Source organism: Otolemur garnettii, unplaced genomic scaffold (genome assembly GCF_000181295.1).
Source record: "Otolemur garnettii isolate 467f Iridium unplaced genomic scaffold, OtoGar3 scaffold00035, whole genome shotgun sequence".
NCBI lineage: Eukaryota > Metazoa > Chordata > Mammalia > Primates > Galagidae > Otolemur > Otolemur garnettii.
The window spans coordinates 13751535-13773545 of NW_003852430.1; the positions used below are offsets into that span (position 1 = coordinate 13751535).

The 22011-nt window shown below is 39.9% G+C and overlaps 1 protein-coding gene across 2 annotated transcripts in view; it reads right to left on the reverse strand.

Moving 5' to 3' along the window:
- COL9A1 (collagen type IX alpha 1 chain) overlaps window positions 1–22011 on the reverse strand; it is an 87591-nt gene that overhangs the window by 15898 nt on the left and 49682 nt on the right. For both annotated transcript variants that reach the window (XM_012805066.1, XM_012805065.1), the window contains 12 exons: window positions 21903–21956; window positions 20788–20832; window positions 19719–19772; window positions 19577–19630; window positions 9167–9220; window positions 8494–8565; window positions 7980–8015; window positions 7059–7103; window positions 5613–5645; window positions 3162–3308; window positions 2904–2958; window positions 533–721 (listed from right to left, as the gene is read on the reverse strand). In XM_012805066.1, coding sequence (XP_012660520.1) covers window positions 533–721; window positions 2904–2958; window positions 3162–3308; window positions 5613–5645; window positions 7059–7103; window positions 7980–8015; window positions 8494–8565; window positions 9167–9220; window positions 19577–19630; window positions 19719–19772; window positions 20788–20832; window positions 21903–21956 — 838 coding nt within the window. The remainder of the gene's footprint in view (window positions 1–532; window positions 722–2903; window positions 2959–3161; window positions 3309–5612; window positions 5646–7058; window positions 7104–7979; window positions 8016–8493; window positions 8566–9166; window positions 9221–19576; window positions 19631–19718; window positions 19773–20787; window positions 20833–21902; window positions 21957–22011) is intronic.

Below are 22011 nucleotides of genomic sequence, written 5' to 3' on the forward strand. Positions count from 1 at the left end.
GAGAAACAAACTCAGAGATCAGATTGTGCCTCAGAGCTGAAAAAAATCCATCAAAACCAAATATCCAATGTCACTTTTTATAAGAAGAAAGAGGCAGCTTAATTCTTGATGTCATTTTTCTTGTGTCCTGCTAATGAATTGTTAGTTTAAATAACCAATAAAAAAATCCTAAGAATGGTTGCCATCTTACAAGATGACTTTAGGGCTTCAGAAAAATACTGAATGATCCTTTACCAGATCCTGCAAGGTTTGTTTTGAACTCTGATTTGGGTGGAGTACGATGGAGAAATATCAGTTAAAGTCAGGAGACCTTACTTTCAGTACTTGGTCTACTGTTGGGGTACAGCAGAGTCAAGAAAACATTATATAATAGTTTTCAAATCTTTGCCATCACTATTAGAAGAGAGAACAATAAATCTTCTCATCTTATATCCAGTCAGACAGCATTGACATGAGAATTCCTTGAGCTTAGAACATATACACTGGAAAAAAGACCGTGTCTTTTTGGTTCCACATGAGCAACTTGGCTTACCTTTCGGTCCTTTCAAACCAAGAGGTCCAGGGGGTCCTTTAATGCCTGGAAGGCCACGAATTCCCATCTGACCTGGGAAACCGTTCTCTCCAGGGGGGCCGGGGGGACCAGGAGGGCCAGGCTTCCCCGGGAGGCCAGAGACCCCCGAGTCGGGACGCTTGAGACTAGCAGCCATCTCAGCAAAATGCTCTGAAAGGTGACAGACAAAAGCAGACACGTCAGGAACATGAAAGCCATTCAAATGAGAAGAGCCATATTCCAAATGTCTTTTCTCTAAATGTGTCACCAGAGCTTCCAAAGTGATGGTAAGAAATGAGAAAAGTTGGATAACTTTTCCCTGGGCTTTCTGCCAGGAAGGCTTATTAGTGTTCTCTTATTCAGTTTTCCCTGGATATATTTGGTGCTGCTATTTTGAGACAAAGAGTGGAGTATTAAAATAATAAAAAGAAAAAATAACCTTGCAGACTTTTGGGTGAGTAATATTCTAGAAGGACGAGGTTCAAGGTTCACTTGAATCCTGGCTGGATATCTGAAACCCCAGGATGGGAAGAAAAATGAGTTTTTTAACATACGTAGATGTGGATTTCCAGGAGCTTTTTAAAAGCCAAGGACGTTGTCAAAAATTAGTATTCAGAAACCACATGAGACCTACCCGCAACACTTTTTTTAGTTTAAAGATATTCTATAACCTGAAATACCCTGAGAATTCATGGCTCCTTACAAGTCCTTGCTCTTAGAAGCCTTTTTCATACTTGAAATAGACAACAAATATTAAAAATAACCTGCCTTGAGAATGGTCATAATCAGTCTTAAAAATTAATAACTATGTGAGCTCTTTCTGAAACCATTAGATTCAGAATCATCCACTGATGCTATGGCATACAGGAAAATACTCAAAGGGGAAGAGTCTAGTGTAATTATTTTTTTAATTTAAAGTATAGAAGAGAATATGAATTGGGAACAAATTTCTAATCAACATTTTAAAAATGGTTTAAGTATGAGTATCCTAATTTTACCTTATTTAAGTAATAACATACAATCTTAATTTTCTAGATATGTAATGTTTAAAACTGAAATAAACTCTACAGACAAATTGTATGCAATGAAGACGCTTATATTTCAAATATAAAAGTAAGAGTTTCATTCCCACTTGATTCTGGAAAACTCCCAAATGTCTATTAAACAAAATAGACTCGTCTGGGAAACATAGCAAAGGGGAGTATCTCTTCATGACAGATCTGGTTACTTGGAAAAATACAATTATCTGTTCGAAGGCTCCAGGGTGCAGGGTCTGCTTGGATGAGGGGTATCTTTGCACACCTTCATTTTCTGTGTGGTATTTTCACTAGACCAATTCTGAAACCACTAACGTAGCTAGCCAATCCTTGAAATAAGTAACATCTGCTATAGCCACAGATGAATTTACATAAGGGTTAAAAAATGTAAAAATATATCATCAATTTGGTAAAATGCTAGTTATTGATTTTTTATTTTTTTGTGTGTGTGACAGAGTCTCATTCTGTCACCCAGAGTAGAGTGCAGTGGCATCATCATAGCTCACAGCAATATCAAATTCTTGGGCTTAAGTGATCTTCTTGCCTCAGCCTCACAAGTAGTTGGGACTACAGGCCATGCCACTATGCCCAGCTAGATTTTCTATTTTTAGTAGAGATGGGATCTAGCTCTTGTTCAGGCTGGTCTAGAAGTCCTGAGCTCAAGCAACCCACCCACCTTGGCTTTCCAGAGTGCTAGGATTACAGTGTGAGTCTCTGCATCTGAGTTATGGATTTTTTTTTTTTCTTTTTTTTTTTTTTAGTTTTTGGCCGAGGCTGGTTTTGAACCCACCACTTCCAACATATGGGGCCGGCGCCCTACTCCTTTGAACCACAGGCACTGCCCTTTAATTATTGATTTTTTTACGTATGTGGTATATGACTGGAGTAATGTCCTTATGCTTTTTATGGTCATGGAGCCTGTCATTTGCTTCTGACATACCTTAGAGAGCCGAGACAGTGCTAGATACACTAAGAGCTAAGATCTTAACAAGGGGAGAGACGCCTGAGAATCTGTTTTCCAAAGGAAAAGTGTGTATATGTGAGTGTGTGCGCATACTTTCTTATAAATTAGTCCCCTGGCACAAAAAAATAAAAGAAAAAAGCTAACGCAGAAATGGAATATTATACGTTGAGGCTGTGAGCTACTGTGGAGAGCAAGAATTGAATAAACTAGACTTGGCATTAACACTACTCATAACCTCCCACCTTCACAGCACACAGAATTGACCATTAGTTACCCTTGTGGACCTACAAGAATAAAATCCTGAGAAGCAACAGTTCACGGTGCACAAAGTCAAAGCGTGTGGTTTGTTTACCTTGCATGACTCTCATGCAGACCTGCTTGATGTGCTGATCGGTGGGTGCTCGGCCCTGGGACAGAAGAGGAAGGAGGCAGCTTAGACAGAACCGTAAAGAGAGTACTGTTGGACTGGACACTGACAGAGTCCGCGAGAGGCCCCGTGGGGGCTGGATTTACAGCAAAAGAACTGTGGCTGAGGACCTGATGCCCAGTCTGGCCCACTGCTGTGGGGTGGCATCTGCAAAGGGAAACCCCGAGGCTGCCCACCACTCACCGGAGGGCCTTGCACACCGGGCAGGCCAGTGGCACCCTGTTCTCCCTGCACGCCTCGGGGTCCAGGTGGTCCTCTGGGGCCTTCTACTCCAGGAAGCCCCCGAACTCCTTCAGGTCCCCTCAAGCCAGGCTCCCCAGGGTTACCCACCTGGAAAAGATAGTACCTTATAAAACCAGAGTGAAGCACAAGCCGTGTGCCTCTTACAATTAATACAGACACTTCACGTGACATGTGGGGGTTCCTACCTTCTGTCTATCTCCTAGCAGGTGTTCCTTCAGAGATTACAAATCCTTTCCCTTTGCCACAAAGTGAAGACACATAGTGTCACAGAACAACTCGCCAGTCCCTTAGAATTCCAGTTCAAGTAAACTTTTAAAATCTTTCTTTCTGGTGTAGTTATTACTGTAAAATGCTCATGGGGATAACACATTCTAAAAGCCACTCTTTATACTGTGAGCCATTTCCTTCGGAGCCTGTTAGTTTTTAACAGGGCTTGTGGCCATTTTCTAGCCACAGAAAGGCCAGTGAGGTCCTATAAGACATGTTACTTTGCACATCACCAAGGCTGCAAGAATAAAAGAAAGATATTTCCAAAGAGATAAGTTATTAAGCCTTTATACCATTTTTTGGAATGGGCGCAGATGACGATTATATCCGGGAATTATAAAATGCTAACACAAATCAATGCACTTAAAATACCACATTTAAAATGCTGAATTTAAAATATATGACCCCCCAAAAGTAAGTTCACAATTTATCTAAGCATTAAGGATGTTAAAAATCTAAATATTAAAGATGTTAAAAAGAAACCACTTGCTTCCCTAGCATGAAAGCAGATGGAAGTTCGTTGTTTTTTTTTTTTTTTTTTCTGAAGGGAGAACACTAAAAGCATTTAAAAGAATCTTCATCTCCAATAACTGCTTTAAAAGAAACTAAATTAATTCACACTTTTTGTTAAACTAAAAAAATCGTTAAATTCCTCTGGTAGAATTTGTGGGAGAGGCGCTCCAATGTAGGGCTGCTCAGAATAAGAATGAGAGGATAAAAGAACAGGGAGGCACCGAGGGAATGCCAGTGTTCAAGATAGGAATGTTTATAAAGCAATTTAATCCTGCTTCTTTTTCATATGCAACATTTATCTAGAAAAAGCTAACTCTCTCAAGCACTCCAATGCTTTAAACTGAAGGTGATGAAGCAACACTTTCACCAGACACATCTAAATAAAGAGCAGCTAATATGCTTTTTTCCAATCTCCATGCAAAAAAAAAATAAAGACATAAAATTGAAAGTTGTCTCAGTCAACTTGCCAAAATTGCTTCTACAAAGAACTTATATACCTTGGAAGACTTCCTGAAACACAGGGTCAACAGTCAGATAACCTAGGTCAGGTAACTGAGGGTACAAAACTAACAACTTCTAAAACAACCCAGAAAAGAGACGAAATGAACTCAGAAATGCACTGAAGAACTGGCAGAAGATAAAGGAGACCAAATTTGAGTGCACTATCTCGCTGGTGATGGCTGGGGAAGCAAAGGGCACGGCATTGAAGGCTTTGGATACCTGGCTAAGAATCGGACTTTATTCTATAAAATCATGTTCTTGAAGAGTATCAAGCCAAGGAGGGATGCACAGTGGATTTTATCTTTTTTTTAAATCTAGGTTACGTTGGCTGCCATGAGGATGACATATTGGACAGGGACAGAGAGGAGTATGGAAGATTCCAAAAATAAGGACATGGAAATTAACTGAGAGTTGGTGGTAGTGGCGTTTGACATTGAGGCGTGAGCTTTCTCTTTTCTCTTTCTACTTCCTCGAGGTTCTGATGCTGTTAGATGTGCATTCCTTTCAAATCAGCAAGTCATCCCAGGTTTCCTACCAATAGGCTCTGTCATTCTGAATATATCTAATCTCCAAGGATATCAGTTTAGTTTTGGTAGAATGACAAAAATTGAACAGAGGATCATTCTCTATTCCTAATAACCCTCTGTTATATTTTCTTATGTCTTATGCCTCTATCTTACTTTCCCATCTAGAATACACAGGAGATTAAGAAAAATCACTGAAATATTTTGCAATGGTATAATTGCCAGTGAAATTCAATTATACTTTCATTGCCACAAAGCACAAGTCAATTCTTTAAAAATGACCCATTTGGGGGGAAAATTAGAGTATTATTACCATGTAAGACTCATTGAACCATTTATAATATGAAAAAGCACTAACTTCAGAGTGGTTAGTTCAAAAGGTAGATCCATTTACACGATTGCAAGATTTTTTTTCTATTACATTAATCTATTACCTAAAGCATAAATTTAGACATTTATTTCTGTGGAGATAAGTCCCTTACAGATTGAATTATATAGAATAATTTCATAAAGCAGGATACTACATTTTATACAGCTTTACTGATATTTCTAATTTTTTTATACCATTACTGTTCATTATACTTACAGATCCCTTTGGGCCAGGTAATCCTTCATCTCCCTAAATCAATAAAACAAAATTATATTAGAATAATGTATTCACATCTGGTAGCTTCCAAAAAGTTATTGTGTTGCTAAAATATGAACATATTAACTCTGGCATTGCAGAAAAATGCTGGATTGAAAATGTGGATTCTGGTCCCAGTTCTGCTACTTAACCCTGTGATCCTCTGTAAGCAACATAACCTCCTAGCCTTTGGCTAACTTATCTATTAGTAATAGGATTGAATCAGAGCTCTCCAATGTTCTATTCAAATCTAAAAGGCTAAAGCTTGAGAATTAAAATGTGTAAGTCAAAAGTCAGAAGATATTAAAATAGTATTCTGTTATTGTTTTATATCTAAATATTTTAAAATTTATCCTCAAAAGTCTATCAAACCAAATACACATGCTTTCATGCTTATAAAAAAAAGCTCGACAATCTCCTGCCACTAATTCTAGATATAATTTCAACTCAATTATTAATACAACTCTACTATAAAACACAATGATTTAAAACATCCTCTTAGCCCATACAATGAACAACTCCAAACAAAAATAAAATAGAACAATCCTCTTACGAATTTACTGAATAGTTGGGAAGCTTTGCCTAATTTAGATGTTAAGTTTACATTAACTCTGAATCCTGAAAATCTGAATAAAACAACATTACTAGAATTCTTCTTCCTGTACTCAAAGCTCTCCAAAACTGTTGCATGGGAAATCTATCACCTTGATCCCAAAGGACCAGAACATAAGTTTCTACATTAGGTCATGTTCGTTTGTAGCAAAATCACAATGATGAGTCAGCAAACCAATCAGTTCCAGCAGTGACAATAGCATTATTCTCATTTTTATTGCCTTCCTGGAGATTTACCAGTGACATCTACTGGAGTCTAAGGTCACTGCTTTGGAGGGTTTCAGACTAAAGAGAATATTCTCAGTCAGACTGTTGAGCCACAGCTGTCTAGTTTTGTTTTCATGATACGTGCTGTTTATAGACTTTATATAGTTATATAAGAATCATCTCAAATGTTCACAAAGCCAAAGGGATTCACCATCTATAAAGGCACACTTGTTCTCTAAAAGTTTAAAAGCAGGTCTGTTATTTTCAGGATGTTCTTCCCTAATTTATTTGATCTTGTTTGGAAGATAACAATGTCAGAAGAAAGAAAAAAATATTCATATTATGCAGTAGAACCTCTGTAAGTTGACTACTCAAGGGAGGGTAACAAACTAATCAACACATGATATAAGGAACTAGGCCTCCTGTGCTGATACATACATGAGGTACATGTCCAGCCTGTGAAAATCAGGTCAACTTCTGGTGGTGTCAAGGTAAGGAGGTGTTCATCTATGGAGGATCTACTGTATTATGATTCTAATATAATTCAAGAATCAGTAAGGCTCCATCACTAATCAGAAAAAAACTTACAAGTTCACCCCTTCCACCTGCTTCACCTTCTTCTCCTGAGGCACCCTAAAAGTGAATCAAAGGTGACATTTTTAAAAGTCTTAGCCCCATGGCTAAACTTTAACCATCCAACCATTCCTAAGTGCCCACAGTGTTCCCAGGATCGTGAAGCAATACAAAAATGCTCTCCGCTGCTTCCCGGTCAGCTGGTAGTGACCAGTCCAATTAAAGGCCAAAAGATAAGGTTGAGTTTCAGCTAAAATGAAGGATTCATGACTACATTGAGCAATTTTATAAGTAGGTTACCCTGAGAAGAGAGACAGAGTCTCACTCTGTCACCCTCGGTAGAGTGCCATGATGTCACTGCTCACAGCAACCTCCAGCTCCAGGGCTCAGGCGATCCTCTTGCCTCAGCCTCCCAAGTGGCTGGGACTACAGGCACCTGCCACAACGCCCGGCTATTTTTTGTTGCAGTTTGGCCGGGCCAGGTTTGATCCCACCACCCTTGGTATATGGGGCCGGCGCCCTACTCACTGAGCCACAGGCACTGCCCAGCAGAGAGCTCTGAGAGTAGAGAAAGGAACCTAGGGAGAAGACTGGGTCTAATTCGCATGTGCAGTTTACTTGAGGAGGTCTTGATCAAGAAAAACTTAAAACATTCTGATATGGGTATAGAAGGCTCCATCTGTTAACCAGAGACAGGACCCCTCTCTTCAAAGGAAGGATGGTGTGTTCCTGGAGGCAGAGCTACCATTGACTCCAGCTCATTAAAATAGGAGATACGGCCACAGACCAATGTCGCCTCTAGGGGGCGGCACTCACCGTGAATCACATTGGTAGGATCCACGGTTTTAATCACTCCCGTAAACCAGCCGGTCCCCTCCTTTAGAAGGGGCACCCGTGAAGCGTTGCATTTCATGCTAATCAAGTAACGGCACATACCTGTTCACCCTTTGGACCGGGTTCACCAACTACACCCTGTAAAGAATAAAATATGGCACTTTTTCAGCACTTTGAGCTTTCTGTATAATTTTAAATGCACCAACTCCCCTTATTGAGCTAGTGGCAAGCGTAAGTCCCATTAATGAGATGGGAGAGAATTTCCCTAACTTCTCACCACCCAGAAAGAATCAGCAAGACCTGGAGAAACTGACGATTGTCCAGGAGTCTTTGATAACACAGGGCATTCACATCCACACAAAATATTGTTAGCGGAATGTGCATTTAGGACTAAATAGAAAATGTGATTGCGACTGAAATTTTTACTTTTCATAGTTTGTTTTTCTTCTGGTTTCCCTTCTTAGTCTCAACACCGAGTAATTTAAAGTACCCTTCTTAACAGCTACTTAACGATACATTCCAGAAACATTCTCCACTGGGCCAAAAGCAAGTGTGGTTTCTCACCATGGTAGAAATCACCCTCCCAAATAACTTGCTACAGTGCTGGATATCTTACCCTGTCACCTTTCATTCCAGGAAGTCCAGGAGGCCCGGGCAAGCCTGGGAGGCCAGGGTTACCCAGAGGACCCTAAAAAACAAACACAAAGTCCCTGGAGTCACTGTCATCGCCACACTTAAAGCACAGAAACCAGACACGATGCGGGCTGTGTTGACTCATGTGTCTAAAATAAACGTGCTGTGTTGGTGTAACGCTGCTCCTCCGGGTTGCCTTTCTCCCAGATTCTCAGGAGAAGGGGTCCCTGCCCATCCTCCAGCCTCCTCTGAGGTCCTCAATGCCTCTGAGTCCTTTCCAACAGTGAGTTCTTTCAGCCAAGCCCCTGCAACGGGTGCTGCTGGGTCTTGCTGTGTACCCAAGCATTGCCAAGAAGAAAAAAGGCAGCATTCACGCTCAGTTCTCTGCAATTCCAAGAACACCCAAAGGCCAACTGTAGCCCTTTGTGTCTCTCCCGAGTTTAGAATGTAGCTGCAGACCACGTGGATGTGAGCGTGGCACCCTCTGAGGGGATCCTGGATATAATTTGAAATTCCACATTTACATTTTCACACATTCACATAACAACACAAATCCAGTAGGGCTGATTAAATTGCAAGTTGTTTTTTTCTCCTTTTGCTCATTCTAAAAACTGTATCATGTTTCCTAGAAAGCAAATAAGCTCACCATGACTTACCAGTTTACCTGGCAGGCCTGGGGCTCCTGTGGGTCCTACTTCTCCTCTGTTGCCCTGGGGAAACACAAACACCATCATCAAATGGATATGTTGCCAAAATTCAAAGGCTTAATTACAATGTAATTAAAATAACATCCTATTTCGGCTTTGTTTAAATCTAAAAGTCATCAAAGTATTCTCCCCACCCTATTGCTGAAGGCGTGAGCCGTCAAATCAGGGCCCTCAGCATCCTCTGCGTTCATCTCTCAGTAAATGTTTTCATGCTGTTTATTGCGATTACAGATCAGTAGACGTAATACCTACCACATGAGTATCACGTGACAGCTAGTAATTTTCAGCATTCCAATCACATTCTAATTTACATTATAGTTACTTTTATACATGTCTTGCCCCCTCATGTGGACTCTGTGTTCTTAAGGTACAGGCAGATATTATATTAATTTGGAAATCTGCACAGTGCCTAGAACACAGCATGAATTTGGGGGCCTACAGAACATTTTATAGCAACATCTGGCAAATGATCTTAAACCTCAAAAGAAACACAGGATAGAGATGTTTGCCTTTAAATTACTAAGGCAACTTCTGTGTCTTCTTCAAAAGACACAGATGGTAGAAATTTATAAACTTTCTGAAGCAAATCTTTTTTCTTTTACTCATTCTTGTTCTAAACATATCTTAAAGGATTAAATGAACGTTTTAATGTACAATTTATAACAAAGACACACCAAAAGCAAAAGTAATTTTATCTTGTCCGCCAATTCCAATCTTTTTTTTGAAACTTTAAGCTTTTTGAGTCTATTAAGAAAAGGAGACACGTGACCTTTTCAACTTTTTTCACTGAGAACTTCATTTTATGCAGTTCAATAAAAGCTCATTTTATTTCCAGTTTCCAGTGTGTGCTCAACTAAGCTGAATGCAAACATTATTGGATAAATAATCACACTTCCTAGAAGGTATATATAAAAATGAAAGCAGTCATTTGAGTTAGTTTTTCTTTAAAATGACGACAACAACTCCATATTAATGCTTAAGGTTTATAAATGCTGCTGAGAAGATTCTATTCTGACCCCTATGTTATTTATGCATCTTTAAGTTTAACCAAGTGTCAAGACACATGAACCTTCTGAATTTTCAGTTTCTCTAAAGGATTAAGAAATATTTGCTAAATTACAACAGTCTCTAGCTATGAGTGATAATTTTGCAATGGTCATTTGAAAGACTTTTAGGTGATTTAAACCAAATGCTCTCAAGTATTTTTCAACAATTTTACATAAATGAACTATGTGATAGAGGGGCTTGGGATGAGACGTTGGTCCTTAACTCTCATCAGCAGCTCGGAAGCCAGAGGCAGTGGCCTGTGAAGATGGAAGGGTGTTAAGTCCCGATGAAAACTAGTGCTGTGACAGCGTCTTCTATCCAACTATAAATACAAAGATTGGGTTCCGCCCCATGACTGTGGCCTAGAACTTCAAAGTTCAAGACACATTTTCTTCAGTATATCTGCTCTGTTGGCATTTTCAAATAATTTCCCAATGTAATAATGATTAAGATTCTAAATGTCACTGAGCTAACACGACATTAATTCACAGAATAATTAATAGCAATTGGGGGGAGAAATTTATAAGCTCATTTCTTGACATAACCCTAAGTATTCACTTCTAAATAAATGAGCTATTATGCCATCTTATCCAAAACAAAGATGATTAATGTATCTTTTTTTCTCTTCCACAAACCAAAAGGCTAAATTGTAATAAATGATTATATAACCTTTGATCTTTCTCTGGAAGGATTAATTATCTTCCCAGTCAATGACAAAGATTTTCTCTGCTAGAATCCCATTTTCTCTCTTTTGTAAGTTCTTTTTATGGCTCATAAGGACTCCCTAATCACTGGTAGACCCTGGGTAATAGATATGAATGAACAGTTCAGAGTCCCGGAATAAGCAGCCTGCTGGGCTCAACATAGGTACCCGTGACAGCCCCACACATGTAGGACCAGTGAAAGTGTGGGCATTACTGCTCGTATCTTCACAAGCAGACAACATGTGGCTCCTCGTTTTTGTTTCACGTCCATCTTATAAATCCTCGACCATTTCTAAATGTAGGTATTTCTACAGCGATCCTCTCCATGTGAAAAACAGAATCATTTCTTTTCCAACAGTGACCAAACAGCTAAAACCAAGTATTACAACAAGATTTTCTTGCTATTTTTGTGTCTTCTAAAAACAATGCCTCTCGTCCTCCTTCTCTAAGTCCCAGAATTTTATCTAATAAGCGAAGATGAACATGAGTATTCAAGATATAAATAACTATCTCTAAAAACATAGATTAACCTGAACACATGTTGCAGGGAGTAACTAACCTTGGCACTGGTAACCAGAGTGTGCTAAATACGTGATAAAACTCTTATGGTTCAACAGCTCTGGTGATAACCATAGTCTGGATACGAGCAAGAGAAGTGGGAAGAAGTATCTGTTGTTTCTAGTTGTTAGCATCTGCAACAACAATAGCTCTGATTTGTAACAGGAACATCAAAAGAAACAGAACAAAGGCAAAATACTACCATTAAAAATGAAAGACTGAAATACCAGGCTCAGTGTTTATCTTGGATGCAGTGAGCTACCACACACTTCTCCAACAAGTTCAGACTCATCTGCCAACTCATCCTTATTTAAGGAGCTAATTAAGGCTTTTAAAAAGGTCCAGACCCTCTATCATTGATTTCCAGCCTATGGCTATGTTCAGAACCCCTGTACTTTTTTAGAAATGTATTGCACTGGATGCTTTTCCCCACCCCATCTCACCATTTCCTATCTTTATTTAGCCTCCTACTCGTCTGATTCTAATTCTGGATGTCTGGGGTAAGACCTAGGAATCTGTTTGGGTTTACATTGTGTGGGTTTCTCTTTATCAGCTTTAACTTAGACTTCTGTTAAATGCTCACCAGGGATCCATATGTCTCATACAATTAGAATTTGGCATGCAAATTTCAGCTAAAAAACATCCTGTATTTTCCTTTCATGCAGGCCTGAAGGACTCAAATACAACTTAGACTTTTTCTAACAAGCACAAACAATGTAACCTATGTGTATGTAACCTTACATTGATCTGAAAATTAAAAAATAAAATGCTGTAAAACGATGACTTGAACTACTGAGGCATGTGAGGGTGGAGATGAAAACAGAAATGCTGAGGCCAATTGCCAAATTTGAAGCTGATTCTACCCTGGACCAACTAATAAATTCCAACAGGCAACTTAGCCTCTTTACGCCTGTTTCCTTACCTATAAAATGAAAATAGAAAGAGTACCTACCTCAAAGGGATTCAGGATTCTATTAGTTAAGAAACACACGTCACTTAGAACAGTGCCTGGCTCTTAGCACAATAAAGATGTTAGTTATTATTATTTATTTTAAGAGATATTCTCCCTCTGTTACCCAGGCTGGAGTGCTGTGGTATGATCATAGCTCACTGCAACCTCAAATTCCCAGGCTCAACCGATTTTCCTCAGTAGCTGCCATGCTCTGCTAATTTTTTTAATTTTTATAAAGATAGGGTCTTGCTATGTTGCCCAGGCTGGCTTCAAACTCCTAGCCTCAACTGATCCTCTTGCCTTGGCCTCCCCAAGTTCTAGATGACAGACATGAGACACCACACCTGGCCTATATGTTTAGTTTTATTGGTTTGATATGTTCCTCCTTTACATCTATTTTTCTCAGGCAAAATGACTAGCTTGGCTAATAAGTACATAATTCATGCCCCATTGGGAACAGAGAAAATCTGATTAGCACCACTTTGTACTATCCTATTTCTGTTTATTGCACCAGCACATGACGTTATGTATTGTTGTTTCATAATAATGGATTTTTAAAAGAAAGATTCAGGGAGAAAAATAGCTTTCCTCCTCTCTGCTCCCTCTCACCTATGAGCAGCCTTTTAGGAGATGAGTCTGGGACAGTTATTCAGCTACTATTTCTTGGCTTCAAATGTATCCTTCTGTGAGTTTATTCAGTGTCGCCACGCCGACTGTGACCCTCCTCCAGGCCTGCACCACACGCAGCCTGCCTCTCCCGGGCAGGCCCTGCCCCTGCCTCTCTCATGAGGTCTGAATTGCCCACTAGTGGATGTAAACTGTGTCTGCAGCTCCCAGGGGTCCTACACCCTCAAGGAGCTCAATTTTGCTATCAGCAATTCTTTACAAACATCAGCTCAATTATTCTTTTTAGCTTGTGTGGCAGCCCTGTCTTCCTCCATTTCAGGTCAGCTAGGACTCCTTGTCTCTCCTGGAAGGTGCCTGCCTTTCCTTAGATCGCAAACAAGTTGGGTGCCCTTTGACCTTAGCCCTCTGTAGGGTTCAATAAATTATGACTTCATATATAATCCAGCTTTTTTTCATTGGTAGAAGCAGACTCTTAGGATAGGGGCCTCTTTCTCACAATTTTCATCTTAAGTAAAAGATGTCTGGAATTCCTGGCCTCAAGTGATCCTCCTGCCTCAGTCTCAGGAGTAGCTGAGAGGACAGGGGCACACCACCACACCAGGCTAATTTCATTGCAGAGACAGGGTCTTACCACATTGCTTAGGTTGGTCTGGAACTCCTGGCCTCAGGCAATTCTCTTGCATTGACCTCCCAAAGTGCTGGAATTACAGGTGTGAGCCACTGCACCTGGCCAAGTTATTATTTTTATCTGAGGTAATTGCTAAAGAAAAGAGTCACAATTATGTTTTTTAACCCAATGTTCAATTACATGTTGTTTGCCTTTCAAATCTCCCAAGTTGCATTTGGGAAAAAGTCAGTCTTCACCTGTCTCCAGTTCCTGGTAACCCCAATGATCACCAGGCAGACAGCCTGCTTAGAAACAAGTGCTGGGGGCTACTTTGTAAAAATCATTTCTATAAATACACAGCGACACCTAATTCAAGTTGAAGCTTTCCCTTTTCAAATGGAACTCTTAAACTTTTAAAAGATTACAGAAAATTAGACAATTTAATTATACTTACATTGCTAAAACTATTTCATCAAAAAACAATTGATTTCATTCCATGGCTATCATGTCATGGTACATTACTCTATCCTGTAACAGTAGTTGTATCTTCCCAGCCACTCAACATGCTTACTGGCTGAAGAATGAACACTGTCTTTAGTAGCCCGCCAATTTTAGAAGTAGGAAATTATAGCTCACTATACTTTGTCTGAACTGTATACGAAGTAGTCTTTCTGGCAAAAAGGATGTTGTTTAACTCAAGAGACTGATTATCATTTCTATAGACTGCTGCTTTTACAAACCCACTTTCATATTAACATTCAAAGTTCATATTAGTTCTACAAAAATGGTAACTTTTAGATTTGCGAGAAAGATTCTTTTCAATTATTTACATTTATTTTTCACTAGTATAGGTTTATGTATTCCCCTCACACAGAGGCAGGAAAAAGGTTTTGTTTGAACTATAACTACCACACATGTTGGCTTCACAAAAGAGGTAACATGCTGGGGTCTAGGTGGGATGGAAGGGCGGCTTAGATCATTCAGGGACCTCTGCGCTTGAGGCTGTTGGTGTCAGGGATGGGGATCAGTGAGGGAATCCAGAGAAATGAGACACCCTTCTATGCTACAGAGCACATTGTTTTCAGAAAACTGGAGGAAGATCAGCATGGCACTGGCCCTAGTCAGGGCAATGAAAGCAGAGGAAATGTAACCTACTCAGCAAAAGCCATGGCAAGTTCTGAGAAGCCAGGAGGACAGAAATGGATCAGGAGCCACAACATGGTGGGACCAAGTCAGAGAAATAGAGGCCCAGGACACTTGCCTGTTCTGAATCAAGAACCACCCAGCCCACGTCTAAACCAATGGGCTCATGATACAGAAAGCCAGAAGCCTGCCCCAGTAGTGAAGACAGCTGCTCATCTAAGTCACTGCAGAATCAAACAAACAAACAACAAGAACAAAAAGCTTCTTTTGCTCTTGCAATAGCATTGGCAAACACTGGTGGAAATGGAAATACATTTCTATTTCAACTATGCAGGCTTCTAGGACATGTTAGAAACATGTTCTTCCTTCTACTCAGCTTGTTTTGAGATTTCAGGAAAAACCGACCAAACTTGTGAGGCATTTAAAAAGGTGTGAACTTATCTACAAAACTGAATTTAATGATGTAAAGTGAAAGAACAAATGTTATCTTTCAGTAAGTAGACTGGGTGTTACCACTCTGCTGCAGAACTATAATATGTATTACCTATCACGACATTTCTCTGAAAAATGTATAGCAGGTGAGAAATCAACTATTAACAACAAAACCCACATGACAGGATTATGCCTCCAATTCAATTCACTTCAAGAAATATTTATTGAGCACTACCCCATGGCAGGTCCTGAGTAAAGAGACAGAAGAGACACAGAGATGCTTCAGATCTGCCCCTGCCTCCCTGCAGGAAGGGTACAATGAGCTCAAGAGTTATAGAGTTCAGAACAAGGAAAGCTCACTGCTCTCTGGGAGGTAGGGCATCAGTGGAGATGTTTTCATGCAGAATTAACATTTTAGTCATGTCTAACAGGGCTGAGAAGTGCAGAGGGTGTTTCCAATTAGCATAGAGTCCAGCTTGACTCCAACTCAGGATCTAAGCAAAGAAGATGTGAAACATGAAGCTAAGCGGTTAACGGATTTTATACTTTCTCTTATTGCCAGTGGAAATCCATTAAAGACTGTTAAATGGGGAAGAGGAGTGATGACAGAGCTGTACTCGGAAATACCGGTATGGGGTGGGTACAGCCTGGGGGTACTCTCGTTGCCCAGGATTGTTGGAATTGTGTTTGGCATTTTATAATAGTTTGTCCCAAGGACTACAGAGACACTGTTGATATTCTACAGGGCAAGTCGCGGACATGAGACTTTACAATGGGTAAAAGCTCTAGTGAACAAGACCTGTTGAGAGATACCAGTAGAAAATCCAGGAGCTGGGAAAGCAATTCAGGAGATGACAACAATCCAGGAAGTAGGTAATGACCAGAGCCAGGGTGGTGGGAGTGGGCATGGAAAAGAAAAGTCAAAGATAAGAGATACTGAAAAGAAGACTGAATCAGAAGTCCTACAGGAGATTGGAAATGTGATGGAGAATGACTAGGCTTTGAGCCTCAGTGAGAGATGATAGGAAAAATTTGACTTTTACAGAAATTCAAGAACAGAGCTCTGAAAATCAGGTCCAAAATTCTGCACTAGCATAACCTCCTCTGACATGCCTCCTCTCACATAGGAGAATCAATGCCCTTCCCACCTTACCCCCTTCTGGGGTCCTGCCTCTGGTTCTTCATTGCTTTATACATGGCATGGCACTTAACTGGTGGCAGGACAGCACTCTCTGCTGTGTCATGTTCTGTCTTCAGTGAGTGGTCCTTGCAATGTTCTTCAACTATACAGTTTTCTGCTCTTTCAAGTGAACAGCAGATATAACAGTGAGTACTCTGAAAGTTCAAATCCCCCTACACTGGTACATCTTTTGGGACCAATCATATGATATCTTCATTGTTTTAGAAATAGGATCTGGCTGCAACCTCGTCACTTTGACAGCTAATTATGGAAAGTATTTTAATTAGAAATTCACAAGCTCCAAACAAAAGAAAAGGAAAGTATAAGCTAGGAGCAAGTGAGCAAGAAACATGAGGAGGACTAGAAGCTGACTTCTTTTAGCTGCAAAGAAACTTCAGGAAACCACCTGGTAGAGGTCAGCTGAAAAATATCTGTGACAAGTGGGAAAACTCCACTTTCATGCCACAAGACACCTGGAATATTTCACTTTTCTCAAGTATGAAATACCCATCAAAGCTACAGTCACCAAAACTGCATGGTACTAGACTAAAAAATAGACAAAAAGATCCATGGAACAGAATGGAGAACCCAGAAATAAAGCCACATAATGACAACGAACTGGTCTTTGACAAAGTACAAAAGTATTTGATAATAGCGCTGGAAAAATAGGATAGCCATACGCAGAAGAATGAAACTTAACCACTATCTCTAGCCATATATAAAAATTAACTCAAGATGGATTAAAAATATAAGACCTAAAACTAAAAATTTGAGGGGAAAAACCTAGGAAAAACACTTTGGATATTAGCCTAGGCAAAGAATTTATAACTAAGCCCCGAAAAGCAACTGCAACAAAAGCAAAAATAAACAAATGAGACTTAACTAAACTAAAAAGCTCCTGTTCAGGCAAAAAAAAATAATCAACAGAGTAAACAGAAAACCTACAGAATAGGAGCAAGTGTTCATAAATTATGTTGATGAAAGACTAATATCCAGAATCTATAAGGAACTAAACACTTCAACAAGAAAAAACAAACAAACAAACAAATAACCTTATCACAAGGTGGGCCAAGGACACGCACAAACATTTTTTCAGAAGACAACATCAAATGGCCAAAAAACATATTTAAAAAAGTTCAACCTCACTATCAGAGAAATGCAAATCAAAACCACAATGAGATACCATCTCATACCAGTCAGAATGGCCCCTATTAAAAAGTCAAAAAATGGCTCGGTGCCTGTGGCTCAAGTGGCTAAGGCACCAGCCACATACACCTAAGCTGGCAGGTTCGAATCCAGCCTGGACCCGCCAAACAACAATGATGGCTGCGACCAAAAAATAGCCGGGCGTTGTGGCGGGCGCCTGTGGTCCCAGCTAGTTGGGAGGCTGAGGCAGGAGACTCACTTGAGCCCAGGAGTTGGAGGTTGCTGTGAGCATGATGCCATGGCACTCTACCCAGGGGGACAGCTTGAGGCTCTGCCTCAAAAAAAATGTCAAAAAACAATAAATGTTGGCAAGGATGCTTAGAAAGGGGAATGCTAATACACCATTGGTGGGAAGGTAAATTAGTACAACCTGCATGGAAACAGTATCAAGATCTCTCAAAGAACTGAAATCAGATCTGCGCTCAATCCAGCAATTCCACTACTGAGTATCTGCCCAAAGGAAAGAAATCATTATATCATAAAGACACCTGCACTCCTATGGTTATCACAGCACAATTCACAGTAGTGAAGATAAGGAATCAACCTACATGTCTATTAACCAATGATCACGTAAAGAAAAAACATGTGTACATTATGGGATGCTACTCAACCATAAAAAAGAATGAATTCATGTCTTTTGGATGTAACTGGAGGCCATTACCTTCAGTGAAATAATTTAGAAAAACAATCAAATACCACACGTTCTCACATATTTATTCATAAGTAAATTATGAAAACATGTGGACACAGAGAATAAAATAATAGACATTGGAGCCTCAGAGGGCCGGAGGAGGGAACAATGAGAGGGGAGCGTAGGACAAGAAATTACCCAACGGGTACTACGGACACTGGTCAGGTAAGGATTACGCAAAAAGCCCAGAGTTTCCCGCTATGTAACAAATCTGCGCAGGTACCCCATATATCTATAAAAATAGGTAATTTTCAAATTTCAGTGCATAATGTTTAATTTTCTGATCAGTTTCTAAACATATCTCTCTAGTGAGAAAATACCTGTGCTGTGGCTGTCGTAAAATAGGCACGTTCACAAACTCGCACTAAAACGAGCCTGGCAGTTTCTCCAAACACAGAGTTACCGTGCGATCTGGCAGTTCTTCTCCTCAGTATGCACATGTCCACCCAAAAACCCACGCAGAAATGTTCATAGCAACGTTATCCATAATGCCCAAAGACCAGAAACAATCCAAATGTTACCATCAGAGGAGTGGATCCATAAAGTGTGATATAGCCACACAATTAAATATTATTCAAGAATAAAAGGAATGAAATACTGATACATTTCACAGTGAACCTTGAAATATCACGCTCCGTGAGAGAAGCCAATCATTTTTTTCAAAAACCCACATATTGTATGATTCTATTGATATGAAATTTCTACAGTCAGCAATCTATAGAGACAGAAAGTGGATTAGTGATTGTCTAGAGCTGAAGAGGCTGGGAGGAAATGTCGGATGACAGCAGATGGGTACAGGGTTTCTTGTGATGAAATGTTCTAAAATTGACTGTGGTGATGGTTGCATAATGCTGCCAGTATACTAAAAATCAGTAAATTAGACACCTTAGCTAGATGAATCATATAGTTTGTGAATTATATCTCCATAAAGATTTTTAAATCACACTAAAATATTTCCTTCAACATGGGATGAAAGCAGAAAGGGTCATTGTGCTTCTTTTATGCCCTTTGTTTTTGTTTCCATTTTCTGCAAAGAAGGTAGATTGTGTGTCTAAATAGCATTCCTGTTTCCTTGTGCATCTGGACTAGCACATGTTCAAAGATCAGACAGCATCCAGGAATGAATGAATGAATGAATGAGCGAACAGAGGGATGCCCAGAATAGTCCTGAGAAGGTGCCTTGGAAAGGCACAGGATAAAAGCAGTACTCACAGGAAGTCCCCGGGGTCCTCGGGGTCCCACCTCTCCTGCAGGCCCCTGTTGGCCCTGTTAGGGGAAACCCAAGTAGAGAAAAAGTTAACACCCCCTGATCACAATGGGTTAGAACTTATGAAAAGGTAACATAACATCTTACCGGTTTGCCTGAATTTCCCAGCTGACCAGGCTTCCCCGGAGCACCTGTAGTACCCTAAAGATAAAAATGCAACATACAAAGTCACTCAGACTCTAAGTAAGCGTAACTATGAAGCTGCCTCACCCAGACTGGGTGTTTCTTATAGTAAATAGTATTACTTGCTTGATTTCACACTGAGAATGTGGGAAGGTATAGAATCTCTTTCTTACTCGACACATCAGAGTCCTTTAGTCCTGTTTGCTAGTCTGAGAAGTATACTGAAGGTCAAATGTCAAAAATCAAAGATTTTTCCTTCTCCACAATATTAGTAATATATACACACCCATTACCATTTCCAACTCCCATACGCTTTCTGTCACCTCACATGGACACCCACTATTAAAGTCATTGAGAATCAAGTCAGCATGAGGGAACAGGAAGTGCTGTTAAAAATAGTCCTGCCAGCAAACTGCAGGGAAAGCTTCTGTCGAGAGATGCCTTCTCCACCATCAATCTCTCAGGGAACATCACTGCTGGAGACGCTGTGGGCCACTATGACTGGGGGGATGTGGCCACATCCTCAAATAGTGACCCATCTCTACATTATTCACATTGTATCTCTTTTATTCTCAAGCGAAGCTACATTTCATCCATTTAATTTTTCCACCGATTGTTTTTAACTCCTTGCCCTCACGTTCTGTGTGGGAATGTGTAAGCACGGGCTGATCGCCATGCGAACAAAATGACACACTTTTTTTTAGTTTAAACTGAATCATCTTAATAGTCACTGCCACAAGTTTTATGGCTTAATAATAGCTTCCTTATTTTAAAGTGGTAAGGAACAATAAAAATTTTATTTGTCTTATACTGGCAAAGGATGACATTTTCATAAAGGAAGTCTAATCAGCAACACTTTGTCAAAGTATTCTTTCTGCAGCTAGGAGGAAAAAATTAGCATTTGAAGCCTTACAGCCTTTACTGTTTGATTTTTCCCTAGTGCCAAATAAAGGCAGTCTGGAAATACTAAAAATTGCAAACAAAATCTATTAATAAACGAAGAAAAATATTAATTTAAATGTTTGACTCTTACCTTTTCACCGGCAACACCCTTGGCGCCAGGGATTCCAGGTACACCCTAAAAGAACGCACAGGGAATCTGGGTTTAATCGCCTCATCTGACAACCCGTGAGATGCCAAGCCCACTGCATACCGCCCAGCAGCTGAGGGAACCTGAAAACCTCAAAGCTTGAATGTGTGGGAGATGCTTCCTGCTCCCCAAACTCTGGACAGTCACATAAAACTACCCACAGTTTAGAGGGCATTACTTCATTGCATCTGGTTTGCTACAGCTGAATACCCTTAAAGCAAAGCCCACCTCTAAAGCAAAGTCAGTTTTCCAGATTAGAGTCCAGTTCCATCTTTAGGTCAACATGAGCTCTAATGGGCAGGACAGAGGTTATAGCATGTAACATGGTTTCATGTACTGAATAGTAAAATGAGGATTCGGACTTTAAGGTAGAAAAATGGAATAGGAGGATGCTGGACTGAATAATGCTGACACTGTATTTTAGAAGGTGTCAGATGTCATAATAGATTGGGGAGGGGAGGCCAATCCTTGATATTACCAAGTATCCTTTACTAACTTGAAACATTTATCTCTACAAAGCCTAGAATACTGGAGCCACAGCTCAGGGGTGGAGCAGTTGACAGCAAATAGCCAAGAATACATATGTCGCAAACTAAATGAACTTGCAGACACATTAATACTATAGGGCAACACCAATTTGAATGATTCAAAATGGCATATAATCCAAAAATGATACATCTCACATTGTTCCCTGAGCATGTTCTCAGCCCTCCTGTGGCTCAACTCTGATAAACGAGAACTGCAGAACTTATTAAAAGTAGAACAAAGTATAAGACACTGGCCCACAGCTCAGGGTTAATGAAAAATATATGTATATATGGAAGCCTGAGCGAACTAAAGGAGAAAAGGGACACAAAACATAAAATTAAAGCTTATTATGTATAATTATCACAGAAATAACAATTCAAGAAAAGTATAAAATGTAAACTACGAAAATATAAAAGTAAAACATCATATCTTTTCCAGACCTTACCACATAATGTAACCTGTCTCTCCCAAAGATTCATATTTTTAAAATAAGGATATAAATCAATAAACTGAAAACATCAAATACTTACTGGTAACCCCTGCAATCCTGCATCGCCAGGAGGCCCAGGTTTCCCTGGTTCACCCTGAAAAAAAAATTCATATCCTTGTATAAGTTACCATATTCCTTCTAAGAAAGAG